Consider the following 13293-nt stretch of genomic DNA (forward strand, 5'->3'; position numbering starts at 1 on the left):
CAGAAATATTCTGGAAAAGAGCATGAAATACAGTGATTACTACCCATGGCACCAAGGTGGAGGAGAGGACAAAGAAAGGTAGATTCAAATACAGAGCTTCATAGGAGCGGAAGGCAGAGGCTGGCGGGGCAGGGGAGAGTGCACGGGGATGGTTAATGGGTACGAACACGACAGGGTGATTACAGTCAAAAATAATTTAATTGTACATTTAAAAATAACTAAGAGTGTAACTTGATCGTTTGTAACTGAAAGGATAAATAGTTGAGGGGATGGAAACCCCATTTTACACGTGATCATTACACATGCCTGTATCAAAAGACATACACAGAATGTACCCCATAAAATTATGTATTTACTGTGTACCTACAAAAATTAAAAACAAAAAAGCAAATGCAGAATCTCACAAACAACATTCTATTTTTTAATTATATCCTTTGAGACAAAGAAAAAGAAGTGTAAGTATAAAATGTTTTTGTATCCAAGTTATTTTCTTACCCATCATGATTGTATGAGGCCAGGACTACACTTGGACTAGAGTAGGCATTGCTTGTGACCCAGGTACAGTGGACAGCAAACATCATCAATAGCATCAGCATCAACATGGTGACAATGCTTTTTATATTAGGGCCTAATCCCTCTTCAGTTTTTTCCTGTTCAGTTGCATGTTTCCTCACTTTACCTGCCTGAAAATATTTTAAAAATTGGTTAGACAAATTCATTATTTGACTTGCTTCATTAAGATACTCAATGGAAAAAGTTGGGAGACTGTTTATCTATCAATTTAATTCTATGACTCAGAAAAGTTATAACCATCAGATATTCTTATGTGGGTGATGGAGTGTTTTCTAAGTCAAATGTGAATAAAGTTTCCTGGGAATATACCAATCCAGAAACTGGTCATAGAGCAAAATAATTATCTCCAGTAAGAAGCTGCTTTCAAACCCAGTTGTCCTTATACTTTAATTAAATACAAAGGGGATTAACCAAACGACCCCATTCTGGTGAAATCTTAATATGTAAATTCTTATAAAATCTGAATTCCACATCCTGAAAATGGCAATGCTCAGCTATAATTTTGATCATGTACCACTTTAGTATAGGAAAAAAACTGCATTAACAGAATCAGTCTTCCAATTTTGAAACCCTAAAACCAACAGACTTGTTAAAACTATGATTACCTTAAAAAATCACCTTCCCCAACAAAAAAGGGAAGAGAGAATAGAAAAAGTCACAACTTCTAAATTTCAAGGCTGGTTAAGAAACCACAAAGCAACAAAAAAACCCCAACAATAACAACAAACACAAAAATCAGGAATGTGGGTTTATTAACACACATCTTTACGAATTACAGATAGAAGGAAAGAATTTTCAAAGTTAATACCGATACTGGGAAGTTTAATTTATTAGTATTTTAAAATCTAGGCAATATTCAAATAGCAAAGTTCAATATGTCATCCAAGACAAATGCTCTAATTCTTACAAGTCCTTTTCACACTTGCACCAACTGAGAAACTATAGATTAAAAATAAATTACCTTGTATTGGCCAGTTACCTATTGCTAACGAACTGGAGGGTTTTAAAAAAGGTACTTTGCTCCCTTCATTTTACTGTTCAACCAACCAAATATCACTTCAAAAATATTTTGAAAGTATGCACTGAGTATGGACCTCAAGGATAAGCACTTGTCTGTCCACACGGTTTCAGAGGGGTTTACAGTGCCAAATGTTATGTAATTTAGTACAGCATCAAGTTTTTGCTCTCAAAAATGGAAGGGTATATTAACAAGGATATATATCTTAAGTATTTAGGTAACAAATGACCAAAAAGAAGTAAGAATTCCTTTTCTGATTACATTCTATTTTCTAACTCTGAGCTAAAAGACTGACCAGGATTCATATTTTGAGGCAAACAGTGGAGACCAACTACAAAAGTCACAGTTTGTCCAAATCATCATTTAATAACATTTCTCGATATGTATAGTTCTTACTGTGGCGGAAAAATTAAGAAAGTACATAGACAATTTAAAGGCCTTACTTTAGATTCCCCACCTTATCATACAAATTTCCTTGGTTTCTTTTGTCATCCTCATCACTGCTGTCCTCCACAGGTGGATTTTCCCTTTTCATGTCATCCCCCAAATAGTGCTCAAAAACATTTGAAAAGGCAATTGCAGACAGCATACACACGACTGGAGTCAAAGTCAACATCAGTCGCACCATCACTCCAGCAAAGTAGACAGCACTGATTGCATATAGAGCAACTGCAAAGACAAATTCTCTTACAATATGTCGGAGGGAAAAAGTTCCCAGGAAACTGAACTAGATACTTAAAACCACACTATAAAACCAATCTGGAATTATATAAATGTCTCACAAACGATCTAATTGTTTCTAAATTGATACTACTGACCAACTAATTAGCCACATTTAGAAATTATAACTAGTGTTCACTAAATAAAACCTACACATCCACAGTTTAGAAAAATGTATATGATTCAAATTTAATTAGTTATGAAGAATTAGACTTAATTCACTATTTGTCAATAACATCATAAAAAACCCATAGCTGGCAGATAAAAACATATTTGTGCATGACATCACCAGGCAAAATAAATTTATACATTTAAAATCTATAAAAAGCCAGTGCCAATATCTGGCATAAAGCCTGCTTTAAAACAAAAATGGGATGAGAGGAACGTAAGTTATTCATCAAAGGAGGAACCTGCAAAGTTACTGCCAAGACACTTAAAAAAATTTTTTGAAACAAATTTCCAATAGCCAGAGCTTTCTGGATAATGTGCTAAACACAGGAAAAGGCTCTAACTATTTCTGGCTGAAGGCTATGTATGACTTTACAAATTCAGTGAGTCATGTGAGCTCCTATCTGATGCTAATTAAATTTTTTTTCCTGACTAAAAAATATATCACATCATATTCTTAAGTATCTCAATGAATTTGTATATATACACACCTGTGTAACTACAACCCATAATGATATAGGACATTTTTATATGTCCTCATGCCTCTTCTCAGTCAATAATTACCCCCTCCCCTATCAAAAAAGGTATTTAGACTTCTAAAGAATTAGTATTCCTTATTGTTGAACTTTACAGGAATGTAATCACATAAAAATGTTCTCTTTTGTATTAGCTTCTCTTATTTCCCCATTCTGTTCTTTAATGATTGTTGTGTTGTATTCCACAACAGATATATAAAAATTTATTCATTCTAACTGCTGATGACTTTGGAATATTTACTATTAGGGGTTACTGTAGATAAAACTACTAATGCATTCTTAAACATGTCTTCTGGTAGACATATGCACTCACTTCTCTTAGATATATACACAGGAACGGGATTACTGAGTCATGAGGTTTAAGTTAAATCTTCTTAAATGATGCTGTATTAACAGGGCCTCATCCAGGATCCACTAACCTAGAGAAGAATGAGTGTGCCATCCTTTAAACTGAACCCCTACAGGTGCTGTTCTTTCTTTCCTGATTCATGTGTCACTCATGGTCCAGACCCTATAACTGTACAAGTTTCTAGCACTACAAATTACTTACTGACTGGTGTGATCCTGTACACGTGATAAAGCTTTTCTCAGTTTCAGTTTTTACCTTATATAAAACAACCACAGCATATTTCATCTGTGATTAAGTCATGTAGAAGCCTTTGATATCTGCTTATTTTGTCCACTTACATTAGAAATATCGAATCCTAAATACTTGGCTTTTAAATATTTTGTATTTCAAGTCTTATTAGTTGGAAATATACAAATCTATCAATGAAGAGGATGTTTAGTGAAAGGTGATTCTTACTCTGTTATGAAACCGACTTTGCTCTGAAATCTGGAAGATGAATGTCCCTAAAAACTTCTTCCTACTTAAATAAAATTTTACTCAGAAAACAAAGTCAAGGCTATTGTCAACAAAGTTAAAATTTTCAATTCTCAAACACAAACTATAACATTAACCTCTCAGAAACCATAATATACTAGTTCTAAATTAAAACAATCAAAATACTTAACACAAATTCAATGAATTTTTTTCTTTTTTTTTTTTTTTTTTTTTTTTTTTTTTTGAGACAGAGTCTGATTCCCAGGGTGGAGTGCAGTGGCTTGATCTTGACTCACTGCAACCTCCGCCTCCCAGGTTCAAGCAATTCTCAGCCTCCTGAGTAGCTGGGATTACAGGCATGCGCCACCATGTTCGGCTAATTTTTGTATTTTTAGTAGAGACAAGGTTTCACTATGTTGGCCAGGCTGGTCTCGAACTCCTGACCTCAGGTGATCCGCCTGCCTTGGCCTCCCAAAGTGCTGGGATTACAGGCGTGTGCCACCATGCCCAGCCTCTCAATGAATTTTTCTTGGTTAAGCACCTATGCAAAATGAGGGAGAAAATTTATCTTGAATATATAGAGTCAAACATAGAAAAACAAAAACTTAAATAATCTCAAAAAGCAAAATAACTATTCCATATCAAAGTATTCAATAAAAATCTCTCTTACCAAATACTCTTTCATCGTTGATATTTTTGATGCAGAACCAAAGGCCTGCTGGGAAGGTACATACAAGAATATGTAGGTCAAAGAAGAAAGACACCCAAGTCGTAGGTTGATGCTCAGACACTGATGCAATAATTGGAATGTGTATTTTTGCATACCTGGTATTAAAAAAGTTAATATTGTTTACAATTAAGTGATAAAACAGGAGTTCCTTTTAGATGAAGAAATCTTGTTTGGTTGTAGAAATGGTACCTACTCCCTACCCCTTCTTATTTAAATATAACTTCCAAGGTAACCAGTTATACTGGATAGTTTCTGTTTGGTCTACACTGGTAAAACTACAACTAGTATGCCCTCTGTAAAATTCAGAGAATTATCTAGATCCAGACATGAGAATGTTGGCTCTGAATTCCAATACAGAAATCTCTGTTCAACTGGCAATTTGTTCTGCAGTTTAAGTCAGCATTTTTCATGTTTGCATCAACGAGTCTTATTACCTTTTGGAATTATTACTACAGACTGAATATCCTTTATCTGAAATGCTTAGAACCAGCACCGTTTCAGATTTTAGAATATTTGCATTATACTTACCAGTTCAGCATCTCTAATCTGAAATTCTGAAATGTTTCAATAAGCATTTCCTTTTAGCATCATGTTGGTGCTCAAAAAGTTTATGATTTTAAAGCATTTCAGATTTTGAATACTCAACCTGTAGCAGAAATTCTTTACCCAATAATTACACCTTACACAATGATAATGCCTTGCTTGACATGAAGCTGGCATGGAGGCAGGTGAAGGAAATGGAAAGGACTGAAAAAATTATTACTGAAACACCCTGAGATTCTAAAGTAGTCAATTAAAGTTTAGAAATTAAGAATAAATATAACTGCACAAGTTAACCTAGTAATTTAACCTAATCAGAATAACAGTCTACAACTTGGGTTATCCTTCATATTCGTTAGAGATCCACAGGCTGAACTCTTGAATTATGTGTCTAATTGCTCGTTCCAGTCATTCATGCATAATTTGCTCATGTCCTTTAATTAGACATGGACACAAGTCCTTCTGGTATCACATCAGAAAGCATGTCTGTTCAATAAATTGTTTTTTATTGAGCCACCTGGGGAGTAACAAGACAGAACAGCAGGAACAGAGGAGGGGCATAAATTATAATCAACAGATATTTTCTAATCTCCCAGAAAACATTTTAGAGACAGAAAGTTTTACTGAACTAGTCTAATTCAAAACCAAATTTATTAACTCATTTTATAACAGCACTCTAAGAAAAAACCACAACAGATATATATTCTCTTGTGTTTCACAGATTTAAAAAACAAAAAAACTTAAATCAGATGGTATTAGAAAAACATTAAATTTTCTTCCTATCTATGGCAATTAAATTATAACATAGTATCCTTAGGAATTCTTAAGAATAAAAAATTATTACTAAAGATGAAAATGTTATATGTTAGGTAAAAGAAAAATCAATCTTTAAATTGCACAAATGTTACCTATTCTTACAAACAAAACGGAAACAAGGAGTTGCCCATGCAGAACAGTAATACACAACATACATTTCATACTAAAGGTGCATTCAAAACAGGTATCATAACAAGATAAAATACAAGGATTTAACATTTACTAAACTAGCATCTTTGGTACTTAGAAATGTTGCCCAAAAACTGAGTGAAACACTGATAAAACAGATAAAAACAAAGGAAAAGGGGTATTTCAATAAATATGATGCCAAATAACATAACTGCACTTACCCAGTATCCCACAATGAATAAAACCTGCCACTCCATGGTGCAATGTAACCTTGGAAGGAAAAACATGGATGAAATTAATCTGCCTTTTTATTATTTTGTAAATCTTTTATTGCCTTTATGTTTATTGCTAATTATAGACAGACTTCAACTAATGTTCAAAGAATTTCAGTTTTCATTTATAGGTGTCAACCTGTTTCAGACAGTTGGCAGTCAGAAAAAATAAGGTAGTGATCAAATAAAAACAATATCCATGGAGAACCCATTTCCAGAGAAACATATTTGAGATAAAGCTGTAGAAAGTTTTCCAATTCTCTTAAGCTTTTAGTTGACTAATAAGGCTAAGGCATTAAAAAAGACCAGATCATTTAAAAAAAATAAAATAAAGGGGGCGCAGAGGGAAGGGAGTTTCTAAAGGATCTAGTCCAGTATGCCATATCCCACCAGATAAATTCAAAGATGATTTTAAACACTCAGGGCTTTTACATTAATTTGACAGAATAAATTTAGAAAGAATTTTTTTTTTTTTTTTTTTTTTTTTTTTTGAGACAGAGTCTCGCTCTGTTGCCCAGGCTGGAGTGCAGTGGCGCAATCTCGGCTCACTGCAAGCTCTGCCTCCCGGGTTCATGCCATTCTCCTGCCTCAGCCTCTCCGAGTAGCTGGGACTACAGGCGCCCGCCACCACACCCGGCTAATTTTTTGTATTTTTAGTAGAGACGGGGTTTCACCGTGGTCTCGATCTCCTGACCTTGTGATCCGCCCGCCTCGGCCTCCCAAAGTGCTGGGATTACAAGCGTGAGCCACCGCGCCCGGCCTGACAGAATAAATTTAGAAAGAATTCGATTTGTTTCTAAGGACTGGTAAATCAAGGTTAGAGGGTAACTTAGAATCCAGAAGCAGACTGAAACTGATTCTGTTAGTAAACTGCTGAAAAGTAGGGGAGAAAGAGGGAGTGTGTGTGCATGCAAGAGAAGGTGAGCATATAACAGGTAAATAACAGAAGCTCTGATTTTTTTTTTCTTTTTATAGTTTGGGCCTATTCATCCAGCAAGAGAAGGATGCTTAAAAGTAGATTTATCAGAGCTTGGTGCCGCAAAATTAAGATATACTATTCAAAAAAAAAAGAAAAAGAAAAAGAAAAGAATCACTTTGTAGTCATGCTGTTATTCAGATTTTAGAACCTTTGGCTATTATTCTTATATTGTTTGTATAGACAATATTCACATCCTACAGGTGATAACACGTACCTGTATAAGTCAAATAGATGACACTAAGGAACACAGCACCTGCAGCTAGTGATACACCCAAAAAGAAAAGGGTCTGGAACTCTTGTTTTGTTAATCGGTCTCTCAGATACTGCAAGAAAGCATAAGCTTGCAGCAACGCAAAGACACCTAATTAAAGAAAAGGGTCATATAATCAACAAAGCAGTTTTCCAAAGTCATTTAAAAACTAGAGCTTCTTAGAATGTCCTGCACCATTCATATCAAAGACTAGTTATTTCATCTAGCCAACATTTCCTTTGTCAAATGACAGCTGCCTGATACATCCAAAAAATTCTGTGACTTTTTTTTTTTCTCTAAATGATCAGACTCCTCACACATGTACCAGACCAAAGGGGAAAAAAAATCCCATTTGAGTAACAAGCCTATTTAACACATTAAGTTCCTCCCTTTCCTCTGTATTTTAGGGCGGTTTTCTGGGGTGGAGGGAAGTAATTTTTAAAAATCATTGAAAAACAATTCTCCGATTTGTTTTGTTGAAGGATACAAAGACTCAGGATCAGGATAATCTTGATATATAGTTACTATTTATAACTGAGTAATAAGATGTGACCTTAATTACACATTTAGACAAGATTCTAAACTTGTATCAGGGCTCATGCCAAATTATGGCATCTTGGCATTTGAGAAACCAGCAGAAACTGGGAAGTCTCTCTCATCTTTTCTGTTTGTTCTCCCCTGACGCAGGTCATAAAATAATTCTCTGACTTTCCTGTAAGTAGGTTATAAGATCCTCATTCCAGAGGGGTCCTTCTAATACCCAGAGGAAAAGATGAAGACACAGAGACACCAAGAAGAATATGAACAAATAGGCCTTAAGTTCTTTCCAGTCTATTGCCATTAGATCATATTTCTCTTTGTCCAATCTTATTTCTACATGACTGTCCACTCTTCATCAAACCTAAGCATAAAAATACAGTTTCCCTGCCTTTTTAAAATTTTCACTTCTGCAGACTCTTGTGTCATGTAAAATTTATGCTTTTCTCTTGTTAATCTGTCTTTTGTTAGAGATAATAATCTTTTCTCCCCTACACTAGTAAATATAAAGGTGAGTACTAAGATATACAAAACTAAAGGAGTAGTTGCAAAAACGGATTCTCAAAAAGTACAAAACGTGATACAAAAACATTAAACATAAAACTTTAAACAAAGAGAATGTAAGAATCCTCAACCATCTAGAACATTAATTTTTAAAAATAAATTCAATTTTAAGGGTTGTTTTTAAAAGTCCATTTTACAATGGTTAAGTAAGTATTATCAAAGATTTAGAGTTTAGGAAATGTTGTAACACATATGTGTAAAGACAGGTGACTGCGTATCTACATAGACATTCTATTCATTATTGTGTACACAACACTAAATATACATCTCTCTGCGTCTCAAATTACTACTTGGTAAAGTGACAACATCCATTCAGAAATCTAAGTAAATGCATTTCATAAGTTTTAAAGTGCTATATAACAGTAAGATAGTGATTCTTAACTATTCTGGGAACATGGGGATTAATTCAGACTCCACTGAGAATCTGATAATAAATTCTATAGAAACACCACCTCTGAAAGTTATATATTGCTATCTATATAGTATCAGTGTACAGATGTTACAAATAAAATAACTACCCACAGACTTCCAATGGGTCACGAACCTTGCAATGAGAATCTCTGATAAAATTTTTATCTACAGATTTCCCATAATTGTGACTCAGATTACTTTGGTTGTCATTGCAACAACCAAAATGATCAAAAACTGTCATCACTTGGAAGACTGCCAATCACACGTCCACATATTCTTTAGAAGAAGGAAAATATATATTTTTCATACCTGCAGCTGCCATGTGTTCACTTGTTCTGATTGGCTGGAATCCCACAAAAGGTATCTGCATGGATAATATTAAACCCACAATGTAGAAAGTGCTATATGCTATAAAGACAAAATAGGAAACAAGGATAATTTACTACTATCATTAAGTACCTAAAACATAAATGTGTATGTAAATCCTGTTTTTTAGCAAAGTATTAACTGAATTTAAGAACAGAATCTTGAAATGACTTTTATTAGATGTACATTTGTTAAGCATGTATTACAGATTGTGAATATTCTATCCATTTTTAAAAAATACTAAGTACTGTATTTTGCAGATCATTACAACAGTTTGTGAGACTTGTGTTGCATTCCTTTCCCAGAAATGTAATCAAGTTTGTTTTGATCTACCATCAGTAATATTAATATGACTCAAGAAGCTAATATATACATAAAATTAAGTAAATACCAGTCCTATTGGCATTAATCCAAAATACACATGACTTAATACTCATCACCACCACCAGCATGTGTGAATACCTGCTACTGTCTCAAAAGCTCTCAAGTATTTCATACCTTTTTATTATCCCATAATACTCTTTGTATAGTATATGAGTTAAATAAATTCATATGTCCACCAAGTTTTCTGTAATTAAATAACTAAGTACACAGAAGTCAAGCCATTATACAGAACAGCTACTGAATTTAGCATCTAATAAAAGAAACTCACTTCTTTTCACACTAAGTATATTACAGTATTCTCATCAATCTAAATTAAGTTTGTCAATCTAAATGGACAAGGAAACTGGGGAGGGATTTACAATTTGTGTCAAATACTTGCTTTATATTCACAGACCACTGTTAGGCAACTGATTAGAGAGAAAGTATTTGAAGTCACTGAAACTAAAAATTCAGTAAAAATAAAGATAAAGCCCATCTGAAATAAGTTAACATAAAAACTACTCCATTTATACAGATTATACATCATTTAATGGTTTTTGGCAAATAAACTACTCTATCAAAAACAAAGATTGGTGGTATTTAGGAATACACGTATTTGTGTATCCTATATACTGTGTAGCATAGTCTACTACACACACTTTCCTCCTCACCCAACTTAGATGAGAAAGAATATTGATTTGCTTTTAAAAGAAACCCATCTAGAAAAGGAAGTTATGGGCTACTGGTTCAAATATTAAGTTGTCTCACAATCTATATGATAACAGATGACCATAGTGTTAGGAAGACAGTAAGAAGCTCATCAATTTAATAGGAAGGACCAAAGTAAGTAAAGTTTCCATTGACCTCAAGCTAATGGAGGATCAGATGTCTAGAAGACAACAGACATAATCCAACAGATAATGTTCTTTCCAGACACATTAATGTTGGAATGGAATTACCCTCTATGACGTACCCAAACCCAAATGTAATCAAAGTTAAATAAAAATTTCCCCATCACATGACCTGAAATGTCTACAAACGATTTTTTTAAACAAATCAGCCTGTTGAAGCCCTGATAAAGGAGAGTCACAGAGGCAGAAGAGAGAGAGAGAGAGAAAAAAAAGAACCATGCATATTACAGTATAAAGAAAATTAAAAACTGAGAACAAGATCACTATGTAATCTTGAACAACTACTTAACAGCAAAAGCTTCAGTTTCCTCACTATAGAATGTGGGGTGGACAAGATTTGTAGATTCCTCCCAACAATTATAAACTAAGATTCTATGATCAACAGGCCTTTCAGATATCCAGAGCTGAGAAGTCAAACCCTAGACAAACACTGAACACACAAAGGCACAACTAGAAATTGACTAGGCCTGAGAAAACCTTACGTCATTTATGTTTTTATTATAGCTAAGTCCACTTATGTTGAAACACCACAATCACTTCTGAAGCTGGATTTCTTTCATCTAAGTACAAATAAACACTGAATGCTGTAACACTGTCACAGAATTTAGATTTAATATAAGAAATGATACAAACTGAATGAAAAAGCCCTCTTAAAAAAACTGAGGTGAAAGTCACATGACATAACCATTTTAAAGAGAACAAATTCAGGGGTATTGAGTACACTCACAAGGTTGTGCAACCACTACCCCTCTATAGTCCTAAAGAATTTTCATTACTCCCAAACAAAACCCTACACTCATTAAGCTCTTACTACTCCACATTCTCTCCTATTTCTAGCCCATGGGAACCACAAATCTGCATCTGTCTGTATGGATAATTGGTTCAACTGCAAAGGTAATAGGTGTTGTTTTTGTCTTAAAGTAAAAAGTGAAAAAGTTTCCACCCTATTTATTTCCCTCTAAGTCACACTCTCTAGAAATAATCACTAGCAGGTATATGGGTACACAAACATATATTCATAGTCACATTCATACTTCCTCTTCAAATGGAGCCACACTTTGCTTGACAATGTAAAAATTTTAGCAGTCACGTTTGGTAACTACAGATGAAATTTCCTCTTAGACATTTGCTCAAATTCATTTCCAGGCATATTTGAAAAGAGTAGACCCGATAATACTCTCAATTCAGCACTTCCATGCAACTTCTCAGAGACATTTACTATCATTAGTAAAGTAGAAAACACTTTATACAGAAGCAGATGCACTAGAGTTTAAGTTAATAATAAAAGTGATGGAGAGGTCAAGAAAAAGAAAATATCAGGAAATGAAAAAGCCCAGGTGGGACTTTAATTTGTATTATTTGGTAAACATAGGTTAATGTTAAAGATAAACTAACAGAAACAGACAAGTTTTCAACAGTATTATACCTTGAAACTTCCTCTATCCCAATTAGTCTCATTCATACCCACTTACCAGCACCAATGGTACAAACCTGATCAACGTGATATCTACAACAATCCAAACATAAGCATTTACTTTTAAGAGAATTGGACGCAAGTCCCTATTTTTTACATTTTTTGGATCACTGATCCTGAGATGTTTACATATTGGAGATATGTGTTTTACGTCATAACACTCTTCAGTACACCGATAGACACAGTTTGAATATCCCTTGTCTAAAATGCTTGGGAGTAGAAGTTTTTTGGATTTTTGGAATATTTGCATTATACTTAACAGTTGAGCATATCCAAACTGGTAATGCAAAACAGGAAACACTCCAGTGAACATTTCCTTTGAGAATCATATTGGTGCTCAGAAAGTTTTGGATTTTCAAATTAGGAGTACTCAACTTGTACTTCCATTAAATAAAGTTGAAGATTGCTTGCCAGATAATATATCAAATACAACAAATACCTTGCTTAATACCGACTGCTCTGCTTGAATTTGTAAAATTACACATATATTGCTATACCTCAATTTAAATCTCATTTACAAATCTACATTTTAAGACATAGAAAATAAGAAATTAGATACATTTGAGTAAAAGAAATGGTGAAGTAACTCAATTCTTAAAAATAAACACAATCTTGGCCAGGCGTGGTGGCTGACACCTGTAATCCTAGCACTTTGGGAGGCTGAGGCGGGTGGATCACTTGAGGTTGGGAGTTTGAGACCAGCCTGACCAACATGGAGAAACCCCGTCTCTACTAAAAATACAAAAATTAGCTGGGCGTGGTGGCGCATGCCTGTAATCCCAGCTACTTGGGAGGCTGAGGCAGGAGAATCGTTTGAACTGGGGAGGCGGAGGTTGCAGTGAGCTGAGATCACACTGCACTCTAGCCTGGGCAACAAAAGCGAAACTCCATCTCAAAATAAATAAATAAACACAATCTCCACTGCAAAATGAAAACATACGCTTTTTGCCAGACTTTGTACTACAGCATCTAATATATGTTTAGAAATTACCTCTTCAATTTATGCATTTAAACATTAACTTGAGTATGGTCAATATATTCTAAAAACAGAAAATCCTATTAAGATCAATCCTACCCTCTAAGAGTCAGATAAATTGGTAAAAATCAGAGATG

General features: G+C 34.3%; 1 protein-coding gene across 2 annotated transcripts in view; it reads right to left on the minus strand.

The window, feature by feature from the left end:
- Window positions 1-13293, minus strand: part of STT3B (STT3 oligosaccharyltransferase complex catalytic subunit B) — a 111050-nt gene that overhangs the window by 13144 nt on the left and 84613 nt on the right. For both annotated transcript variants that reach the window (XM_030812228.1, XM_030812229.1), the window contains exons 6-11: window positions 9376-9474; window positions 7519-7665; window positions 6275-6323; window positions 4509-4663; window positions 2049-2260; window positions 496-683 (exon numbers count right to left, since the gene is read on the minus strand). In XM_030812228.1, the coding sequence (XP_030668088.1) occupies window positions 496-683; window positions 2049-2260; window positions 4509-4663; window positions 6275-6323; window positions 7519-7665; window positions 9376-9474 (850 nt within the window). The remainder of the gene's footprint in view (window positions 1-495; window positions 684-2048; window positions 2261-4508; window positions 4664-6274; window positions 6324-7518; window positions 7666-9375; window positions 9475-13293) is intronic.

The sequence above is a fragment of the Nomascus leucogenys genome, chromosome 4 (genome assembly GCF_006542625.1).
Source record: "Nomascus leucogenys isolate Asia chromosome 4, Asia_NLE_v1, whole genome shotgun sequence".
Lineage (NCBI taxonomy): Eukaryota > Metazoa > Chordata > Mammalia > Primates > Hylobatidae > Nomascus > Nomascus leucogenys.